The 21064-nt window shown below is 35.5% G+C and overlaps 1 protein-coding gene across 1 annotated transcript in view; it reads left to right on the top strand.

The window, feature by feature from the left end:
- Nucleotides 1-21064, top strand: part of DMD (dystrophin) — a 1006632-nt gene that overhangs the window by 182187 nt on the left and 803381 nt on the right. Inside the window, exons 9-11 of the mRNA XM_010571327.1 lie at nucleotides 13573-13761; nucleotides 14473-14654; nucleotides 19752-19902. Coding sequence (XP_010569629.1) covers nucleotides 13573-13761; nucleotides 14473-14654; nucleotides 19752-19902 — 522 coding nt within the window. The remainder of the gene's footprint in view (nucleotides 1-13572; nucleotides 13762-14472; nucleotides 14655-19751; nucleotides 19903-21064) is intronic.

The raw sequence follows: 21064 nt of genomic DNA, 5'->3' as shown, positions 1-21064 counted from the left end.
TTTTTTTTATTTGGGGGGGGGGGGGGAGGCCAGATGACAGTATAATTGTGAAATGTGGGAGGGAAAGGCAGTCAATAAATAGCTTATGAATAACTGATAGTAATTTAGACATCTTTAGTTCTTCTGTTTCCTGTATCATGGAAGTTTGCAGAATCTCTTACAAATAGCCAAGTTAATGTTAAGGTATGGACCATAAAAATACACCAGTTTCTGCTTTGGTACACTCCAGATAAATTTCAGAGCCTCTGTAGTAGGTCTGTGTGACAACAGAATAGTTTAAATTAGTCAGAGCAAAGGGTTTTTCTTCCAGCATTGTATTCTGTTCCCAGCAGTGCCCAATAATGGATACATAGGAGCAGTAAAAGAGGTATGACTGATTAAAATTATTGAAACACCTGTGTATTCTCACTTACCCTCCACTGATTTGTGGCACAGAAATTTCTTGAGCTGGAGATGGTGTCTTTATATTTAAAAGTCCTCAGTGGATTTTTATGCTGTTCTTCCATCCAGTTGCTTGTCTTTGTAAAAATTTAGCAAAGTTTTTTATACAGTTTCCAGTATCTCCAGAAATACTTCTTGGTAGTTCCTGTTCTTATTATCTATTGAAAATATTTGTAATATTTTCTGTATTATTACCCAATTTATAAACCTGAGGCTCTGCGTTCAGAAGAGGAGAAAAACTGTATTGTGACATGATGGGTTATCATTTTGTCTCATTTCCAGCTTTTGTTTTATTATTCAGAGCATGTAGCTACAAGCAAGGTAGTCATGCTACTGAATTTGAAAAAAAAAAAAAAGAAAAAAGTTAAATCACTTGAACCTCTTCTGCAACATCTGTTTTTGTTAGCTTATAATTTTAAGTTGAAAATATATTCTTTGAAGTGGCTTGTGTTGAAGGAGAGCTTCTAATAGAAGCTAAAATATGTTTACGAAAAGCTTAAATATAATAAGGATAAATGATGTAAGAGCCATGAATGGGATATTCAGCCTGTTCAAGCAAACTTGACTATTTAAGATTTTAGATGACTTTGCAAAACCACCTTTTTCAATAATGCCTTCCAACTATAATAGCACGTAATGATGAATACTCTGACACCTCCAGGACCTCAACCTCAACTTCACAGAAACTAATTACTATGTCCACTAATTGGCTCTTGTCCCAGAGTCTTTATTTCTTGAAAGAGAGTCATATTATAGATGTATTTCTTTATAGTTAATTGCTCTTGCTATTGATGCTTTTGAAGGCGTTTTGATATTGTACTGTGTGAACATATAAAAAGAGGTTTGGAGTTAAATATTCTTATTGTGAAGACTAGATGGTCTTTAATGAAAATCCTGAAGAGAACTATCGTGGCTTAGTAGTCCAAAATAATAGCAGAATTCGTAGCTGGCTGTAGTGATTAAAATAAGCTGAAAAATTGTCTTCATTTTCTTACATGAGAAAACAGTATAGATTATGGCTGTGATATATTTGAGGTTATGGTTTGGATTAAATTTTGCAAAATATGCTTCTTAATTAGTTGCCTTTGCTGGTTAAAAATCACGGAAAATAAAGCTAAATGCAATGTGGAATACAGGTCAATTAAGATTTATATGGCTGCAATTCCGCAAAGAAAGCATGTTAAATTTTGTGCTTGCAGGCTATTTTATATTCCAGTCTTTTATGCTGTAGGACTTTTTACTCCCCATGTACCTCTGTGACGGTGTGTTTGGTAATTTGGATTTTGATCTCATTGAGCGGACTTTAATGGAAAGTAGTACTCTGGCACAAAAATCTATGCATTTTCAAAGGCCTATAGGTTCATTGCATACATGTGTCCTAAACCTGTTAGTTTGTTTATTTTAATGTGAGTTGTCACTTTCTGGTGAATTTAATGGATTTTAGTTCTGGATTGAGCTGTATTAATTAATACAAATAATTAGATTTGACTTTTAGCTATTTTTCTAGACATTCATTAGTGATATTTTCTTTTTTCACCAGCAGCTCCTTACAGCACAGGTATCTTTTTGGTGAGATATACTGAGAGGTGATCTATTCTGTGATCAATTTTGGCGACAGAAGTCCCGTTGATCAGACTTGTTAATTAAAATTGCCCGAAGTGTCCTCATCTTTTTAAGAACTGATTGCATGATTTATAAATTATCACCTGTAAATTTCATAGAAATTCATGGTAATTTGAAAAATAAACTGTAAGGCACAGCAGGCTGACTTTCATAGCTGATTTTGCTGCCCCATGATCAGCAATGCCTGGGTCCATTGCATACATGGCTCACAAGGTGCAGATTACTCTTATTAAGTAAACCCAACTGGAAATATATTAGTGTGCTTATAAATAAAGGATTGAAAGAATATGCATCCTGGAAAGTTTAACACTATTTAAATGGTCTTTGTGTACTTAATTTCAGGTTTTTACTTCAATTTTTAAGCTCAGGCAGTTGGATGCAGTTTTCATTTTCATTTATCAATCTTACTGGTTCTGTAACTGTAAAATAAAATGTGTTTAAAGCAGTGACCTGATATATATTATGAGAATGTGTTTCCATAATTTGTATTCTATTTCTCTGACAGATTTAGTTAAAGTCAGTACAGTAGCCACTGGTAGAGCCTCTGGGGAACCCAGAATGTTTGCTCCTTCTCATCTCTAAATTCTTTTGCAGTAGAGTCCCTCAGAGTGATGAATTCAAATTAAAAAAAAAAAAAAAAAAAAAGAAAATCAACCTTTATGTATACATTTCTACCTCTTCCATCCACTTCTTCAAATCTATCACTGTCTTGCACCTAGATTAACCTCACATAAAGTGAGTGCAAAATGTTTGTAGCAGCCATAAAGTTTATCCTTTTCACTCCTTCGTTATTGGGGATTTCATATACCTTACCAGTTTCTGGCTCTCGTTTGTTCTTTACCTGTGTAGCTTGTAATTATCTCCTTTTTTATTTATTTATTTTGTCAGCTACAGTCACTTTTACTTATATCTTACATCTTGTTTAATTCTCTTCTTATTTAGCTAACAAGCATGTAGGCATATAACAAGATGCTTCAGAAAAGCACGTGCTCTAACCTTTTCCCGGGGAAAGCTCTCTGTTGCACACAGCCTTGTAATACTGCCAGTTCATGAGACTGTGTAACTCTTCTGCTTCAAGTTCAAGTGTTTAAAATGATAGAACTTTTTGTAACTTCACCAAAAAGTAATGCTTTTGATTGGGTGCTTTTGCCTTATGTTGAATTAAAAACTTCAGATAAAACAGTTAATCTGTTTCTGAAGACCAGATTAGGAAGAAATGAACTGTTTTGTCTGTATTATACAATAACTGTCCATTTCTTGAAAAGCTCCCACACCTCTGTGTTCTTCAAGGGATTTTAAATTAGCCGGGGGATAATTATTATTTCAGGAAAGGGTTCAAATTTAGCCAAGTTATAAATCTCTACAGAATCATCAATTTCCTCACTTTCAGGGTATACTTAAATTTGAACAACTAACACTGTAGCAGAGGCATATGAAACCTAAGAAGTACAAACTAGAACCAGCTGCCAAGAAAAATGGGTCTAACCTGAAGGGTTAGTGTTGGTGAATAGATAAAGCTGGAACAAGGGTGGTTTGAAAGGCTCAAAAATGCCACTTCAGACGCAGTGCTGGAGTTCAGAATTCATACATTTTTCTTTTGGGCTGACAGTGACCATCTCCCATACCAAACTGCATTTTATGTAGCGCTGCCAAGGGGTGGAATTCCCTTTAGGAAAGTTCACTTTAAAAAATAAAAATAAAATTTAAAAAAACCCATGGAACTCACACACACAAACCAGGTTTGCCCTCTGTTAAAGGAATGTTACGAAGAGTAACTGCCTAGAAGTAGAGAGACAGTAGAATTCAGGTTGCATGGAATATTGTAAATTCAGCATCTTACATAGCTACATTATGATAGATCTTTTAATTACAGAAATGTAATTACAGAATTTTTCCTGTTGTAAAAGGAAGTCTGAACCATGTGATAAAGAAAGGAGACTGTTGCTTTTGTGAACCCTGATTTGTGTACTGCAGAAGCTAGAAGATAGACAGAGAGAAGGTATCTCCAGCTCTTCCCCTGTTGGGCAACGGGAGAGAGATGCAATTCAACTACTGCTACGTACCTTTTCCTTCTCTCTTCCCTGCCAGTTGCGTAGCTCTACTAACCGGTTGCATATCTCTCTTCTTCCATAGGTCAGCACTGTGGCTGAACACTTTTGTGATAGGTGTTAAGGAAAGGAGTAGGAGATTGCAGAAAGACAGTTCAATGACTAAAACAGTCGAGTGCTGCTCAGGAATATTTTTTTACCTCAATTACAGAATTTCCCTCTGAGCGAAATCATCTTTCAGAGATGTTCCTGAGGTCTGGGTGTGTTATGTGAGATGTTGAGGTCTAAACCAATGAAGTGTTGAGCACTCAGATACGGCTGGATTCACTGGGAAATATACTTTGAACTAAATTATTATATAGGTCCTTGGGAAATCAGGCCTTATACACCATGAATCAGTCACCTTGAACTATTGTATATCTTGTCTTTCATTGCAACACATGCAAAATAGAAGAAATATGTGGATGCTGCTGAAGTTTTGGGACTGTGGAAGAGGGGAGGAATCACCAAAACCCCCTACTGAGTACTGGAAAAAAACCCCAAAACTGTATAAAAATAAGACTTAGAGTTCAATCAGACAAGGATTTAGGCTTGCACACTGTGAACAATAACAGTAAAATACAATATTAAATAGATTTTTATTGAATGCTGCCCATTCTGTCCACTGAATGAGATTAATTCAGTTTTAGTACTTTTTTTGGCCATTGGTATTGTTGTGTTTGTGCTCCTTCATAAGTCTTTTATGTAACTTTTTTCTCACGATCCCTTCTGAGATATTGAACCAAAAGCTCAAGGCAATTTTCTGCTGGAGGAGAACATTCTTCCTGTATGTCATTGTGGTTTTTAAATGGTATCCCTTTATTCCAACAGTTAATTAAGATCAAATTTATCGAGTGGCCCTCTTTTTTGATTTCTGCTGCTTTTTTATAGAAGTTCATCACTGACCTTTAGTGAATAGCTCTCTCCAACGACACATGGTGTGAAAAAAACCCACTATTTCAGAGCAGGGGCAATATTTTTTCTTTCAAATCATGGTTTCTTTTTTCTGCATTCAGATTCTGCATATGCAGATGTGGATGGCTGCTGCCCTCAGCATTATCATTTCATGAACCTTCGGTTGTCTCTCTGAACAGGTTAATGTTAATACTACTGAATTCCATTTACTTGGGGAACTTGGTAACCAAGAACAGTAGTGGTAGCCCTAGTGAGTACCCTATGGTGGACCATATTTCTCCTCTAATTAAGCAAAACTCTATGTTGATTTGCTGATGTGTTTGCAATGGTGAATATGGTAAGGCCCCTTACAGAGACTGCTGGGAGGCTGCAGCATGTGACCTTTTTTTATTCCTTTTTAATTAAGCTGTAATTCCCCTAGCCGAGACAGGACTTAGAAAAATTCCAGACAGTATAGATATATACAGGCAAAAAGAGGATGTTGTTCTGTCATATTTGTGTATTTTGTAAAAAAGATAGCTTTATCAGCTATCAGGGACAATATTATAAAACTGCTTTACATGTAGAAATTCTAAAGAATAAGGAATTATTTTCTTTTTCTACAAGCAAAATTTAGTCAACGTTACTGCAGCTGGTTGATTGCTGTTTGTTGTGCTCTACTCTGCAACAGAGGGTTATTACTTCTGGCCAAAGATGGTAGAACAGATGTTAGTCCGTCTTTTTTCCTTTACCTTTAAAATATATAATGGAAGTGTAAAATGATTATATAATGTAATTATAGCTTGGAATTACAACAAAGTTTTAATTCTGCAGGGGAAGAGAACAAAGCCTCGTATGAAACAGATAACATTCCTTGTATTATGCTCAACTACTTCAGATAGCTGGAAAAATATAATGTGGTCTCTTTCCATCATCCTGTTTGATTTTGGTTTTCCTAGTGTATTGTCTGACATGAAGTTTGAAATGTTGGAATAGTTATAAAGGATGCACAGGCTCTGAAGGCTGACAATGTCTAATTCCAGCCAGAGGTATGTGTGTAAGTGGAGGCTCAACCCGCACACCCGTGCTCTTAATAAATCACATGAATGCTTCCCTTACTAAAGAGAAAAAAGTGATTGTACAGGATGAAATAGAAATTTAAAAAATTCTCAATAACTGTTCTCCCTTACACTGTGTCCGTGCAGGCTGGTTCTTGCTTCAGCCCTTCATTTCAGTCAGTTCTGGGGCTTTCTGCGTTTCAGCGAGTGGAACCAAGTGTTCTCTTGTTCCTGGGCAGTTTCTCGTTTGCTCAACTCTGAAGCTTGGCTCGTCTGGCTCCAAGGTTTGTGCTGTTACCCTAGCACGTGCCACGCTGAGCTGTGTCTAGAGAACTTTCTGTCTGCGAGCAGGCTCAGTGGCTCATCAGGCAGAAGTAATGTGCTTTCATCCAAGGGCGTTCCACATAGCCCAGCCAGTCTTCATCAAGCAGCGTAATAGAATAGTCAAAATAGTAAGCATGCAGCTAATGTCTGTTGTATATGGGGTCAGACCAACGTTAGTGTGCAGCTCATATGTGAGCAGAGCAAACCTATAGCTGCTTGTTCCTGACTGCACAGGTGCCCTCTTAATTCTTTGTGTAGCAAGACATTCTTCCCTACAAGTAGGAGTTGCCCGTGCAGAGAGCTTGCAAATTCTGTTCCTTTACACTGTGGAGCGTAGGAATGAGCGTGATAGCTATTAAGCTGGTTTGAGTGTTATTTGGCATGAGAGGACAAAGATTCTTAAAGCAGTCATTGCGAATGACTTTAAAGGAGACATTGAAACAGTATGGGGGCAGGCCTAAGAAATAATTTTCAGACATATAAGAAAAGCACTTTTCTCCTTAGAAAAGAAGAAAAAAGGCGTGTTGCTTTGGCAGAGATTAGCCCTCAGGTAAAGTGACAGTAGGAAAGGAACGCTACCTCAGTAGCATAAGTAACAAAAGTCTTATGGAGTGAATAAAAGATTTGAATACCTGAAATACTGAAGAAAATTTGAAGCTTAGTGGCGGTAGGAAGGAAGGAACAAGTATATGCATGTATAACTGATAGGCACTGTCAAAGTTACTCTTGTTAGGTGCAGGTAAGAGAAACAGTTTCTCATAAAGTCAGTGAGGAAAGAGAATATGTTAATCAGTCAGATGACTGACATAAAGTAAAAGTTGCTATGGGATAACACTGATTTTGCTGATAGCAATAGCAGAAGAGAGATAGAATAGAAAATGAAATAAAGGGATAGCAACAACTAAACAGGATGCTGAAAAGAGAAAGCTACTTTTCCTTCCAGAATGATGGCACTGTAAGTATACATTTTCATAGTTTTTTGAACTATAAGGCTGTATGCATAATGCATAATGAAGTGCATATAAAAATGAAAAAAAGCTTGATTTTTGGTTTGGGTTTTTTTGTTGTTTAACTTATTCTTGGCCTGTATTTCTGTAGCCTTAATCTTGAAATCTCCTATTGTATTTTAGCAAAATAGCTTTTTATGTCTGTTTCTCCACTTGTCTGTTGCCAGAGAGAAAAGGAATAAAGTCTGTGCTTGTTTCTCAATCCCCTATATGACATGCTAAAGAAATAATTCAATACTTTTTTAGATAGTCCATTTGTATTTCTTTTGGCTAAGATATAATTCATCTGTCTCTATCCTACTTTCTGTTTATATATTTAAGGGCTTTTCTGCTCATGGAGATTTTTAGAATACAATTTAATTAAGAACATAGAACATTTAAAAGGTCTTTGTCAGAACAGGCTGCTTTTAAGTGGCTGTTCCTTAAGTCCTTACTACAAATAGAATTTACATTTTAAAAACTAAATAAATGTGACTATTATGTGTCCCACCTTGAATATTTTTCATGCTACTGCATGATACCGTGATCACAATTCAAATTTTAAGGTGGGCTGATCATGATCAATGGACAAAATTACCTTTTCCTTTTTTTATGTACGTGACAGTATAAAACACAATCGACGTTAGTTAAGGGAGCTGGATCTGCTGATCTGGAGTTACTCGCCTTGTTGTTAGCACTTCTGGGAATAGACCCCAGGCTTCTTGACCTGTGATATAATTTTAGGACCCTGTTGCCATTTACTACTGGAGAGTTCTGTGAAGAGTCATTAGTTAATACTGAAAAATCTATCCTGGGGTGAAAATTTCACCTTTCTTTATGTGAAGAGTACTCTTATTTATGTGTTATATAGAGACCAAATGACCTCACAGTCTACTGCACGACATGACAGCCCCTGAAATATATGTCCCTTTAGGATGTGCCTTGTTCTTGGATCACAAAAGGGAAGAGTTGAAGAATGGTGGGTAGACTAGGCATTTCAACAGGAAGAAATCATAATTTTGTTGTAGGTGTATGGTGAAAGTAATTCCATTCAGTCACAGTCAGTTGATTTACACATCCACATCAAGTCATATTACTGTTTGGAGCCATGATTCTTAATTGCTTGAATAAGAAGTGCCTTCCTTAGAGAGGTAAGTACTGTGTGTCTTGTCATCAGTAATTCTTCAAACGGCAATACATTTTATAGTCAGAACAACAAACTCAACATAATTAAAACTCTTAAATAAACATAGGCTGAAAAATTTTCCTAGAGAGTTAATAAAACAAGTATGTTTTGATATGCTTTGAGGAAAAATGGGTCAAGCAGCTACTAACCAAAACCTGCTTTGATATTTTTTCCAAGTCAGGGTGTGCTGAAGAAAGCAAGCTAAGTAGAAAATCTTTTTGTGAACCACTGACTTACTTGACCGTGTATGTAAAATGAAACAGTTGTTAAATTGTTAGAAAATTCGATCATTCCAGGTAGCTGGCAGCCTCAGTTCCTGTCTCTTAACTCTTAGTATTATCTTACCTGTCCTCGCAGTTCCCAGTCTTATTCTCTTTCCCAACCCAATTGGTTCCAGTTTTTTCACTTGCTTTCAGCTGACTTAAGCCAACTTCTACACTCCAGAGCCCAAGGTACAAAACTTTCCTTTAATGCCAGTAAATTCTTTATTTGTCTTTTTCAGTCTTTTTTTGTACCAACTGTACCTAATAGAGTAGTTGAAGAGATTAATTTTCTTTTACCCCTTTGCTATCAATAGTTCCAGCATTTTCTTCCCTTTGTAATGCACTTTCATCCATACTGCTTGGCTCTGGCTTTTTTCCTCTCAACATGCACGTTGCCTAAGCTCTATTGATTTTTAATGAACTAATAATCTGCCGCATCTCAAAACTGCAGCTGCAAGGACAGGCCAATTCATCCACGTGGAAATATCTGCAGTATAAAGGGAACCACTGAGAAAATCAGGTACTAAAAACCTAGGTTGTCTCAACTGAGCAAGCAAAACCTGTAATTTTTCAGATTTATGATAAGGCCAGACCTGGGTGGATTTTCATATGAATAGCAAAAAACCGCATCTTCCTGACTCAAGGCGTTTTCATTCACAAAGGCAGTTTTGAAATCCTTAAAAAATGTAAATGCAAGCCTCGTTTAGAACAAGGAAATAGTTAACATTATAATAACAAACAGTTGACCAATGTATCTTCTTAGTTTTATTACCAGAAATGACTGAACTATTCTGTCTGATGTTATCTGTTAATAAAAACAGTCTTGATTATTGCAAAGAACATTTTAGCATTTAACATTTTAACAGTTATAATTTAGCCATTTTAAAGACACATAAAAGATGATTTTGTAATGAGAAACTTGGAGGAACTGAAAGAATTATCAGTTGTATCAGTCTTACGTGGTAGGAGGCATAGTTAGAGGGTGAATAATGTGTGCTACTTTCTGAGGCTGTAATACTGCAAAGGGAGTTTTCAAAATGAGAAAACTACTCTGGACTTAAATTTGCCTTTACTAAAAAAAATGTTTCTTTAAAATTTTATGTCTCTGAGTTTTAAAGCTCTAAATGTCTAGAGCCAGGTTCTGCATCTTTTACAGTGAGACAGGCAGTTTCTGAAGGAAGAAAATATATAATGTAAATAAAAGTGCTGGAATGAACCCTAAATCTTTACTGCAAAACTACTTTCTAAAACTGCCCAACTAATTTCTAAAACTCAGAAGCAGTCTTTATGAACTAATAGAAACATTCTTGGAGAATTTACTAACACGTGTCCAATCCTTCTCCTCCCTTTAGGAACATAATGCAAGACTAGGTGAGGAACACGTCCTCCCCTCGCTTTCTTACCCTGAAGCAGCTGCAAGTTCATGATTTAAACTCTGAATTAATTTATACAGCTGCCAGGCATGCCTCATTTTTCCAAGCTTCTGAAGGTCAAAGGCTTTTTATTTTCTCTCCTTATACTTTAAATTAAAGCTTAAGAGTCCTTGGGGTCTTCCAGGCCCCACACCCAGGCAGAAGATGGTGAAGTGTGTAAAAATTCAAATTCCCATCTTTTCGTCTAGATATAATTCTTCTATGTGCAGCAGCAGAGAAAAAAAGATATTCTAGAGCATGACATATGGGTCCAGAGCAATTTTTTTTCCTTCTACATCAGTCTGTAATAATGACCAGGACTATTTTCCCTGCAAAAATGTCTGGCCATTTTTCAAAATATCTGTGAGCGGACTGGCTGACTGATTCCTAGCTAGGTGTGATGCAGTCTTCATCAAACATCTGAATTTTTCATGCAAATTTCCCCCCTAACATTTATGTCATCATGCATGCATTGTTTTTCAGTAGATTACTCTCTGTAAATGTTTTTCCTTGACTGCACCCAGTCAACTTAGTTTTGCATCATCATTAAATACTTTATTAAGAATAGTTTTTGATTCAAGAATGAAATTCTGTGCATATTTAAGCAGCTTTTTTTTTCCTAAGCATAGCCTTCCTAGCAATATATAGATATAACAATTTAACTTCAGTGTGTCCTAATAGTTTTTCAGTCTCTTAAAAATTATGGTTAGAAACAGCCATCACAACTTATATTAGATGTCTCTATTAATAACTCTATATCTTTGTTCTCGATGTAGTATATGCAATACCTTAAAAATCTACTTTTTCTCAGTATTTTAGGAATTCTGAAAAGATTTCATATGTATTCAGAAATGAGGTCACTCACAGGAGGTGTTGGGTTTGTGTTGTTTGATTGTTTCATTTTGGTTTTTTAAATGGATTTACCTGTCATTATGATTTATAAAATTCAGGGGTTTCACTGTTGCTTGTGTTATGTGGATTATTTCAGTGTGGAATATTCTTAGGATCTACATACTTAAATTTGGGTTGTACTATGGGATGAATAATATTTAAGTAAATGAATATTACTTTGAGACACTTTTTCGTTTCTTTTTGCTTTTTAATACACAGTGTGTGGCATAGGCATTAGGGTAATAGTTATCCACTTCCAAGTGTGAATATTTAGCTTAGGGTTTGATGTTCCATTTACAGCTGAGCCAACAGTCTCAATTTCCGCTGATTTGAGTGGTTGTTTTTCATTCCATAGGCAGGATGAGCAAGGATGTACAGTTATCTTTCAGAGAGCTAACAGCACTGGCAGAAGTAGTGAAGATAGAGTTATAACAATGGATTTTAAAATATATGTGTTTTGTCAAGTCGAAACCAACTCTTGACTTTGAGGCACGTTTTTTATGCTTGTAGACTTTTTACAATGTGAATATTCTCTGCTTATGTAGATTCAGATCAAGGTGGCCATTGCTCTACTCTGGCTTGTTAACAGAGAACATGCTTAAAGATGCAGGAGGAAATTTAGCACAGTTTTGAAAGTGTATAACTTGATTTTACCAATAAAATCAGTGAGAATGATCTCTTTTAATTAATTTGATAATCCTAGGGGGTCCCTGCATATGTCACTGTCAAATCTGAAGGCAAATACTCCGCATGCTCAATGCACTCTAGAATAACAAGATGCTACTACTATTTCAGCCTCTGATGGTTATTCTCTTTGTTTTAATTTTAGTTTTCCCCAAAATGCATGGGGAAAGAGAAGGCATAATGATCTAGTGACTTCATTAGGGCTCAGCAGTTGAGAATTATTCAATTGTGCTATCCATAAAGGAATATTTTCTTCTTTTTTGAACTATTTATACTTGAAGCACTGCTGATATCCATTCCTCTGCTTTGTCACCTCCTGACTGATCCCAACTCTCTGCTGGCAGTGAGGCTGTAAGATTTGAGGGAAGGTGGAAAAGTTGTTGTTTCCTCTCTCTACCAAATATAAGGATTACTGACATTGTTCCGCAACATCCTTTGGTTATACCTCCTCTAGCCCTTTTCTGATTTCCTTATGTCAGAAAATGGCCATTTTTTGAATGAGTACATACTTTGGAATACTAGCCAAGAAACTCTTTTCGTTTCCATTTACAAAATGTCATTAGATTGTGAAGGTGAAGTTTGAAAATTTCATTTTAAGTGATCACATTACATCCATTATACTTCCTGCTTTCGGTTCTAGTGATAAACTTTGACTTCCTGTCCTAAATACAATGAAAGGCTGTAGAGGCTAGGTTGAGTGTTTTATTGGCACAAGTAAGTCAGTAGAGACAATTTCTGCCAGCTATGAAAACATTAAGTGCCTTGATGTCATTTTTTTATAAAAGCATAAGCAAATTTTTATGTGAAGAGCTTGGTTTTATCTATCTTGCTAGAAAAATAGCTAAACTTCTTCAGAACTTTTTGAAAAAATTGTGGGATATCTTCTGTAGCAAACCTATATTTCATGCTTCTGTTTTGTCCTCATCTTCTACTGTTATACTGATCAGTAAATACTTGTTGATATCTCTTGACTTTAAGCAGCAGAACAGAAGTGTGAATTTTGTGCTTGTAAGAGTCACCTGGCTTCTAAAAAAATGAATATAAAAGGTGGCCTCTGTGGGAAAGAGAAATCAACAGTAATGCACTTGAGGTTTTTTTTAAAGTTACGATTTCACCTGAGATTTCTGATCTTTTTCAACTTTCTAGAATGGTTTTCACAAAATGGGTGCCTATGGATTGCTCCAGCCTAGCATTGCATGTAGTGTAAAGGGTTGCTTTTCTTTTTTACATTGTGTTTTCCACAGGTTCTCTGCGATGTCAGCATGCAGCTTGCTGCTTTTTTGATGATATAATTTTACTAGCTGCTGTGGGAAATAAATTTCTCTCTCATTTCCAAGAGAAAATACTTAAATAAGAAACAGTAAACTAGAAATGAAAGATCAGAGTATTTATTGAAAAACATGTATAACAGCACTCTACAGGTATAATTTAAATATTGTTTATTGAACTGTTCCTATTCAGAATACTTGGTAGGAATTTTGAATTCTAGTGTAAAATATCTAATTTAATATGAGATTTTTTTATTTCCCTCAGTCTTAACTGAGCTTGGCCAATTAACTGTTTTTATACTAATAAGTACTTCCACAGATTAGCCATCTAATATTTTTTTGTTTTATAAAAAGCTGGGGTTTTTATACAAGACAATGGTGTTCTATTTATTCCTTTATAGAACTGTCTAAGGAGATGCTATTTATATTACTCTTAAAATTTTGGATTTGATTAGTTTTTAGAAACTGTTGAAGAAAAGACATTTAGCACCAGGCGGATGGGGTCTGAAAAGGATCTTGAAAACTACCAAACTGCTTTAGAGGAAGTACTCACATGGCTTCTCTCTGCCGAAGATGCATTACAAGCACAAGGAGATATATCCAACGATGTAGAAGTTGTTAAAGAACAATTTCACACGCATGAGGTATATGTTTATACTACTCCTTCAGTAGTCGTTTATCTGCTTGTATCCCATAATAAGGTCAAAAATACATAACAAAGATATTTCTAGTTTATTTTATTCCTTTTTCTTGTTTTTAATTTTGATTTGGAGAATTTAAAGGTAGTACTGGAGACTGTGCCCTAGAATTGTAGAATCATTTAGGTTGGAAAAGACCCTTAAGATCAAGTCCAACCATTAACCTAGCACTGCCAAGTCCACCATTAAACCGTATCCCTAAGCACCACATCTACATGTCTTTTAAATACCTCCAGGGATGGTGACTCCACCATTTCCCTGGGCAGCCTGTTCCAATGCTTGACAACCCTTTTGGTGAAGAAATTTTTCCTAATATCCAGTGTAAACCTCCCCTGCTGCAACTTGAGGACGTTTCCTCTCATTCTATCATTTGTTACTATGCAACCTCCACCTTGCTACAATCTTCTTTCAGGTAGTTGTAGACAGCGATAACGTCACCCCTCAGCCTTCTCCAGACTAAACAACTTTTTGCCCTATGAAAAAAGTGAAAGTGTTTATTTCTGTTTTGTGTTACGAGGTGTGGGGAGGGGTTGAAAAAATAAAAAGCAAATTTGAAAATCATGTTTGGTAAGTGGCGGAATTGAAGATATTTCTCCAAAGTCTGTTCTTCCCTTCCAAAGAATCAAACTTAAAACTGGATATTATTTTTATTGTCAGGGTTTCATGATGGAGTTAACAGCTCACCAAGGACGTGTTGGCAATGTTTTGCAAGTTGGAAGTCAACTTCTATCAATTGGAAAACTTTCAAGTGATGAAGAGAATGAAATCCAAGAGCAAATGAATCTACTTAATTCTCGATGGGAAAGTCTCAGGGTAGCAAGTATGGAAAAACAAAGCAAGTAAGTAATATGTCACGTAAAATAATATATATGGAGTTTGACTGAAACAATCCTGAACTTGACTAACGGTTGGGATTTTCTTTCACTTCACTGTGAACAGTTCTCCATCTTAGGTATTTTTTAATCTGAATTTTGGTGTGTAGTGGCTTTGAAGCTTGCACGTTGTTTTGAGACTTTGACACTCTATAGAATTGTTGATGTGTTTCAGATGTTTCAACCTAACTTCCTCCAGCTTTATTATTTTCTTGGAGAGAAGAGTCTGTGATATCTTACTGCAGGCAGTTTTTATTTGCCATATTTATTTTCATTTGAATCAACACGTGAAAGTAGCAACCTCGCCTCTATGAGTGGTGCTGTGTCTACTGAAATGTCCTTTGACACCAATTGTTAAACTTATCTCCCAGATGCAGCTATAGGTCATTGCTTAGGGAATTGAATGATCTAGTATCTTCTGAAGCATGTAATATTCGGATAATATGAAATTGGTAGAAGACATAAAGTGATAAGGGCTTCACAGAGAATGTTGTGCTACTATTTAATTTCTTATACAAAAAATTCTGTGATAAATTCAATGAAATTTGGATTAGGGCAAGAGAAGATTTCTCAGGAGTGGTGTACTTCTATATGGCTAATTTTGACCTATTGGGTCAAACCCCTGTGTTTCAAGCACCAGCTGGAGGATTATGGACAGCTTTCATATCACAATGTAATATATTTCTGGGTTATTATATAGAATTTAAACTCTCGGGATCTATCTTCTACTTCAGCTTAAAGTATAATCTTCTGAGCACATTGCTGTAATCTACTCTTTAAGGCAACAGTGGCATGTTTATCCAAACAGAGATGGGTTTTGTGAAGATGAGAACAGCAAGGCTGTCTATCCCCTGTTGTAATGTAATAGGAAATGTAATAAAGGGTAGCACACTTTACAGCACAGGGGAAACAAAAGCAAGCAATTGACAAAGAGAGGAGAAAGATATACTGATAAAGGATAGTATAAAAATGAAAGGGCCTTATAAAAAGTGATTTAGGAGGTCAGAATATCAGAGGAAGTTTGGAACACAGCAATGCCTTTGCGTAAAAGCAGCCCAAATTGGATTTCCCATATATTCACTATGTATTGAAAGTATTCGACTCTTCCAGGAAGAAATATATTAGCGTGCTGAAGGAAAACAGCCTGTTTTTTCATTTCTTCTTCTTGCCCTTCCCCAGATAGGATTCTCTGTAGTAAATTATCTCAGAGTGATAAATACACCACTGGAGAGGAAACCTTAATGCAATTTACCACTTTATGGAGGTTTTCACAACTATTAAAACACATTTAATTCAATGAAAAAGTATTTTGTATTTGAACTTATGAGGGCCATACCATAAACAAAGATTATGATAATCTCCTGAGGTATACCAATAAGTACTAAAATCTTTATCAGATGTTTATAGAAGTAATTTGAAAACCAGGAAGTACCTCGAGAATGGGAAGAAACAAGAAAAATTCTTTTGCTTAAGAATCAACTGTGATTAAATTATTTTCTGTGATTATTTCATTTTCAAGTTTATGTTCCTTGCTTCAGAATAATATCAATATTCTATATAAGAAGTAGTTCTTTCATCATATCTTGGTTTTCTTAAATCAAATGATCTTTACTTTGGCAGGCTTTCTGTATCATTTATTTCATTTATTGCTAAAAAGGTATCTCTAAGATGAAGCATAGTATTTAATATTAATAATAACTTGATTTAGAACATCAAGTAAGGCAATAAAATACACACTTGAAAGTGAAGAAGGACTGAGTTTAGATCTGAGATAGCTAATCCCTTGTGAACCATGGGTTATAACAAAGCAGGGTGTCAGCTTCCTGTACTTTATCTGTAAAGAAAGAGAGATATTAGAGTGGAAAAGACACTACATGTATTTTCTGGTCATTTTGATCAATAATTAACACATGATTTCCAGTAAAAAGACCTGAAATCATCGTACATTACTAAGATCTATGACACTCTGTTCTTAGAAAAAAAATCTTGAGAGTGAGAATACAGAAAAACATTACTGTTTGATACCTACTACTTAGAGGTTTGGATTAATGGAGCCCTTCACATTTCTTGGAACCATTTTTTTTCTTCAGTGTCTCAAGCTCTGTTGAAGTTTCAGTTCTTGCTTATAGTTGCTCCTGTGATTTGTTTTCTTTGGTCCTTTACTTCCAAGAGCTGCCAAGTGGAGTTCTTAAAAATTATTACTGTTTCTAGAAAGTAACATAGCTTCCCAGAGCTCCAGGTGTAACACCCGAAACTGTCTCAGTGCCATCAGGGACCAGTGAGGTACCATTCAAGAAACAGGTGTAACTTAAACCTTATTTCAAAAAAAACTTTTAATTTTTTAAAATGTGTTTGCAAGTCTTTATTTCCATAAAGCTGGCTCATCTCTGTGTTTGCCTGCAGTTTCTCCCTTTTTCTGTATCCGCTGCTCTGCACTAGAAGATATGCTTCATGTCCATGTACTCCTCAGGATTCTTTTGATCACTCTTTCTTTGTTTCACACACTGCTTTTCACATTTTCTCGCCATTACCACTCCTGTTTCAAGAGACTTTGGTTTGACTAGTCTTCCTATGGTTACCTTTAAAACTTGATTATTTGTTTCGGAAGTCCTCAGCCAATTTATTTTTTTTAATCTGTCCAGATGCAAGGGATAATGCTGAGATAAATGATTAGTGTTGTTGGATGCCCTAAGGAAAGAAAAGTACAGCTTTTTTTGTAACAGCTAAGTTTTTATGATTAAAATACCTAAGTCGTAGGAATTTTTTAATGATTTCATTTGCACTCCTGTTTGAAAATATCTCATTCATTCTTGTTGCCTTTTACTTTTGGGGTATTTGAAGTCTATGTGTTTGTGTTATCTGGTTAAACTTCTGTTCGATAAAAAAAAATGGATCCTTATTTAACAAAGATTTACCAATACTAAATTTATTATTTGCATAAAAGTGATAAGGGTTATTTCATCTAATGTCCTGTTCTTTTTAAAGCAAAGGCCATTTTAGGGACAGAAAAACAATAGCAGAGCTTGTTAGATTTAGTGCTGGAATTCCATCAGGCAGTCAGTCCCCAGCCTGTATCATTCCAGGGGTTCTTCCTTCCCAGGTGTGGGACTTTGCATTTGTCCTTGTTGAATGTCATGAGGTACCTCCTGGCCTGTCCCTCCAGCCTGTCTAGATCCTTCTAAATGGCAGCTCTGCCCTCGAGTGTAAAATGTGACAGTTAGTATATGCACAGGATTCAGAGTATTTTGCATACCTAAATTTACAGGTGATCCCAAGGATTGCTTATAAACTGAGGAATGGTATTTAAGGAATGGAGTATGAGTTAGCTGAGATATATACAAAGAAAGCATCAAACAGCATTGGAAACTTAGCGATTTCTTTTTGCAGTATGAATTAATACTGTGTATACAGTACTGATTTTTAGCTGTATAAATAGGAAATAGTAAATATGTAGGTATTTCATCAGAGACCAAACATTCAGCTCATTTTGAGAAGATTCAAAACTGGAAGGAATTTTTTATTTATTTTTTTTCCCCAAAAAGGTAGGAAATGAAATAAATAACAACCAACAATAGAAGTGCTGAAGTTTCAGACATATGCCTTAAAATATGAACAGGCTACAAATGAGATACGGGATTTCACATATTACATCTGCATGATGTTGACAGTTATTGAATCCTGGTAGTTCAGAAAAACCTAAACGTGTACCAAAAATTAAATATTTACATGTTCAATGCAATCTTCTGTGGCAATTAGTTTGAAAACTATTAGGTGTGTCTGGGAAAATACAGAATGATGCTTACTTTGGACATACTTAGACACGGATTTTCAAAATTATACACTTCTAGGTTTGTTCAAAGTCTCTTGGAACAATCCAAAATTGTTTGGACAAACTCGGAAGTACTTGCTTTACTTGAGCGTACCTTGACATTGTGACAGAAAGCTGCATGTTTGGATTTGTGCGAGCGTTTCTTAAGTTGCCTAACTGCAACGGGAGAAAAACGTACTTCTGTTTGGTTCCTTTAAAATATCCTTGTGGGGAGAAATGTCAGTGTGAAGTTGGGCAGTTCTAGGTGCTGTTGGTCACAGAGGGACAAAATTTACAATAGCTTTCTGATTTGGGCTACATTTTCAAGAAGCCAACTGAGAAACAAGTGGAGTAGGTTAGGACTGTGCTGTCTTTCTTACACAGTATTCTTCAGTCTGAAAGTTCAACTCCAATTTTCAAATCTCCAAGTTGAGTTCTGACAGTAGTTAACTAACTTTTTGCTGCAAGACTTGTGCTTGAGATGCAAGTAACACACTATAACATACCATGGTTTCACCAAGCTCAGTGTGACTGAGGACAGTGACTTTGGTCTGTCAAATCTAAGTAAAGTTAAAAATTGTAAGTTATGTGAAAGATGGGTAATACAAATAACTACTTGTAATGCTGTCACTCAGCAATAGCTTACACATTATTTTAGAAATACTTTTGATAAGATGAAGATTTTGTTTAGGAAGGTTTGGAGAATTTCTAAAGGTGGCAAGTGTAAGTGAAGGAGTTGTAATGGATTTCTGGACAGATTGTTTTGGAGCTATCAAAATATTTGTTTAGGCAAAACTGAAATATTTCCTGTTTACTTCCCCAGAGCATTCTCCATTGAATAACTCAAAATTTAATAATATCTTTTGTTTAATATCCTAAATTTGAGGGAGTCTGGTAAGTACAGCTGTCTGAGCACTTTTCAAAGTACTTGTAGTAGACAATACAAGCTCTAAGAAACCAGATAGCAGAAATTTTGAACTTCCAAACAGTTCAAACAGAAATGCAACTGGAGGCCAAAACTTTAACAGACAGTGTATTCTATGCAGTACTCAGGTTCTAAAAATAAGTTTCAAACCAGTTTGCCTAATTCAAAACTGTTCCAACAAATTTTCAGCGATGTGTTTGAAAGCGTATTTTTTTTAATCTGGCTTGAGATGTAGCCTCATGAAAATCAGTTAAGGATATACAGGGCAGATATTTCTACCTGTTATTTTCTTTCATGTATAAGTTGGAATCATTATTTCTTTGTTTTACAGTTTACATAAAATCCTAATGGATCTGCAGAATCAGCAGCTGGCCCAGTTAGCTGCCTGGCTGACAAAAACAGAGGAAAGGACAAAGAAAATCGATTCAGAGCCCTTAGGTCCAGATCTAGAGGACCTAAAGCGTCAAGTAGAAGAGCATAAGGTATGCGATGGTGTGCTTCCAAAGGCATAAAAACCAAACTGAGTTTTTGACCTTTTAAAAGCTCTACTCCTGCCATTAGAACATAGCAAAGTAATATGGAATATTGGTTTAATATTGATTGTTTTGTACAATTAACAAACTTTTGTAGAGTTATCACAACTCTGACTTTAATTCTGATATATAAAAAAATTACTTCCTTTTTAAATATAAACAATATACTAGAATATGAGGCAACTGTAACATCCTTTCATTACACAGTTCAATAAGAATACATCAGGTTTTTTATTACCTGCATTTTCTTCTTTTTGCATGTTGCATTTTTTTCCTTGCATACTGTAGTAGCAGTGATGCAGTAGTCATCATTAGATGGCATAATCTTGTTAGGACTCCTGGGACACTGAATATGTAACTGTACAGCACTATAAAATAGACTTTAGTTTCTAACTGTAGAAAATACTTGTTAGCAATGTATTTAATGAAAAACAACAAACTAATAAATGGTGTGTAAGAGAGAATTTGGCCAAATTTTGTCCACGTTCCATGAGGGTAATTCTTTAATGGGAAGAATTAAGAACAAAAAAGAGAGAGACTGTATAATTTGTGTAATAGCTCTGTTTAATTTACTGGATTAAATTGTTTAACTTCATATTATTTTAAATTTTAAAATATATTTATATATGTATTCATAACACATCATGTTGATGATAGGGAGACACAGAAAAGTATAGAAAACAGATGATTTGTGAGGTCATGGAGATTTACTGTGATAACCTGTTAATATTTCTACATTAGCGGTTCAAAGCAGTTCAGTTCCATAGCATCTTGAGAGATTTTAACATTTGATACTTGATAGCCTGTGTCAGTGGTAGTCCAGGTTCTAGAGGGCAGATCATCCTGAAAAACAATTCAAACCACAACCAGCTTTTACAGATTTTTAAAAAAGAGGTCAAAAATTGCAAAAGACTGCACGATCTACTTCTGTGTTAAAGATGATTTTTCTGCATTCTGATTAAGGAGTGCTACTGAAGAAGAATACAAATTCTTCTCCTACTGCTGCTATTTGTGCTATCTATGCTTGCCCTGTGAGGAGACAATGCATTTCAGTATGTGGGTTTGCTAGCTAAGCATATATTCTTCCATTAAATTTTCTTTTTTAAAAAAA

This window comes from Haliaeetus leucocephalus, unplaced genomic scaffold (assembly GCF_000737465.1).
Source record: "Haliaeetus leucocephalus isolate CR32 unplaced genomic scaffold, Haliaeetus_leucocephalus-4.0 Scaffold317, whole genome shotgun sequence".
NCBI lineage: Eukaryota > Metazoa > Chordata > Aves > Accipitriformes > Accipitridae > Haliaeetus > Haliaeetus leucocephalus.
This window is presented reverse-complemented; position numbering and strand designations above follow the sequence as displayed.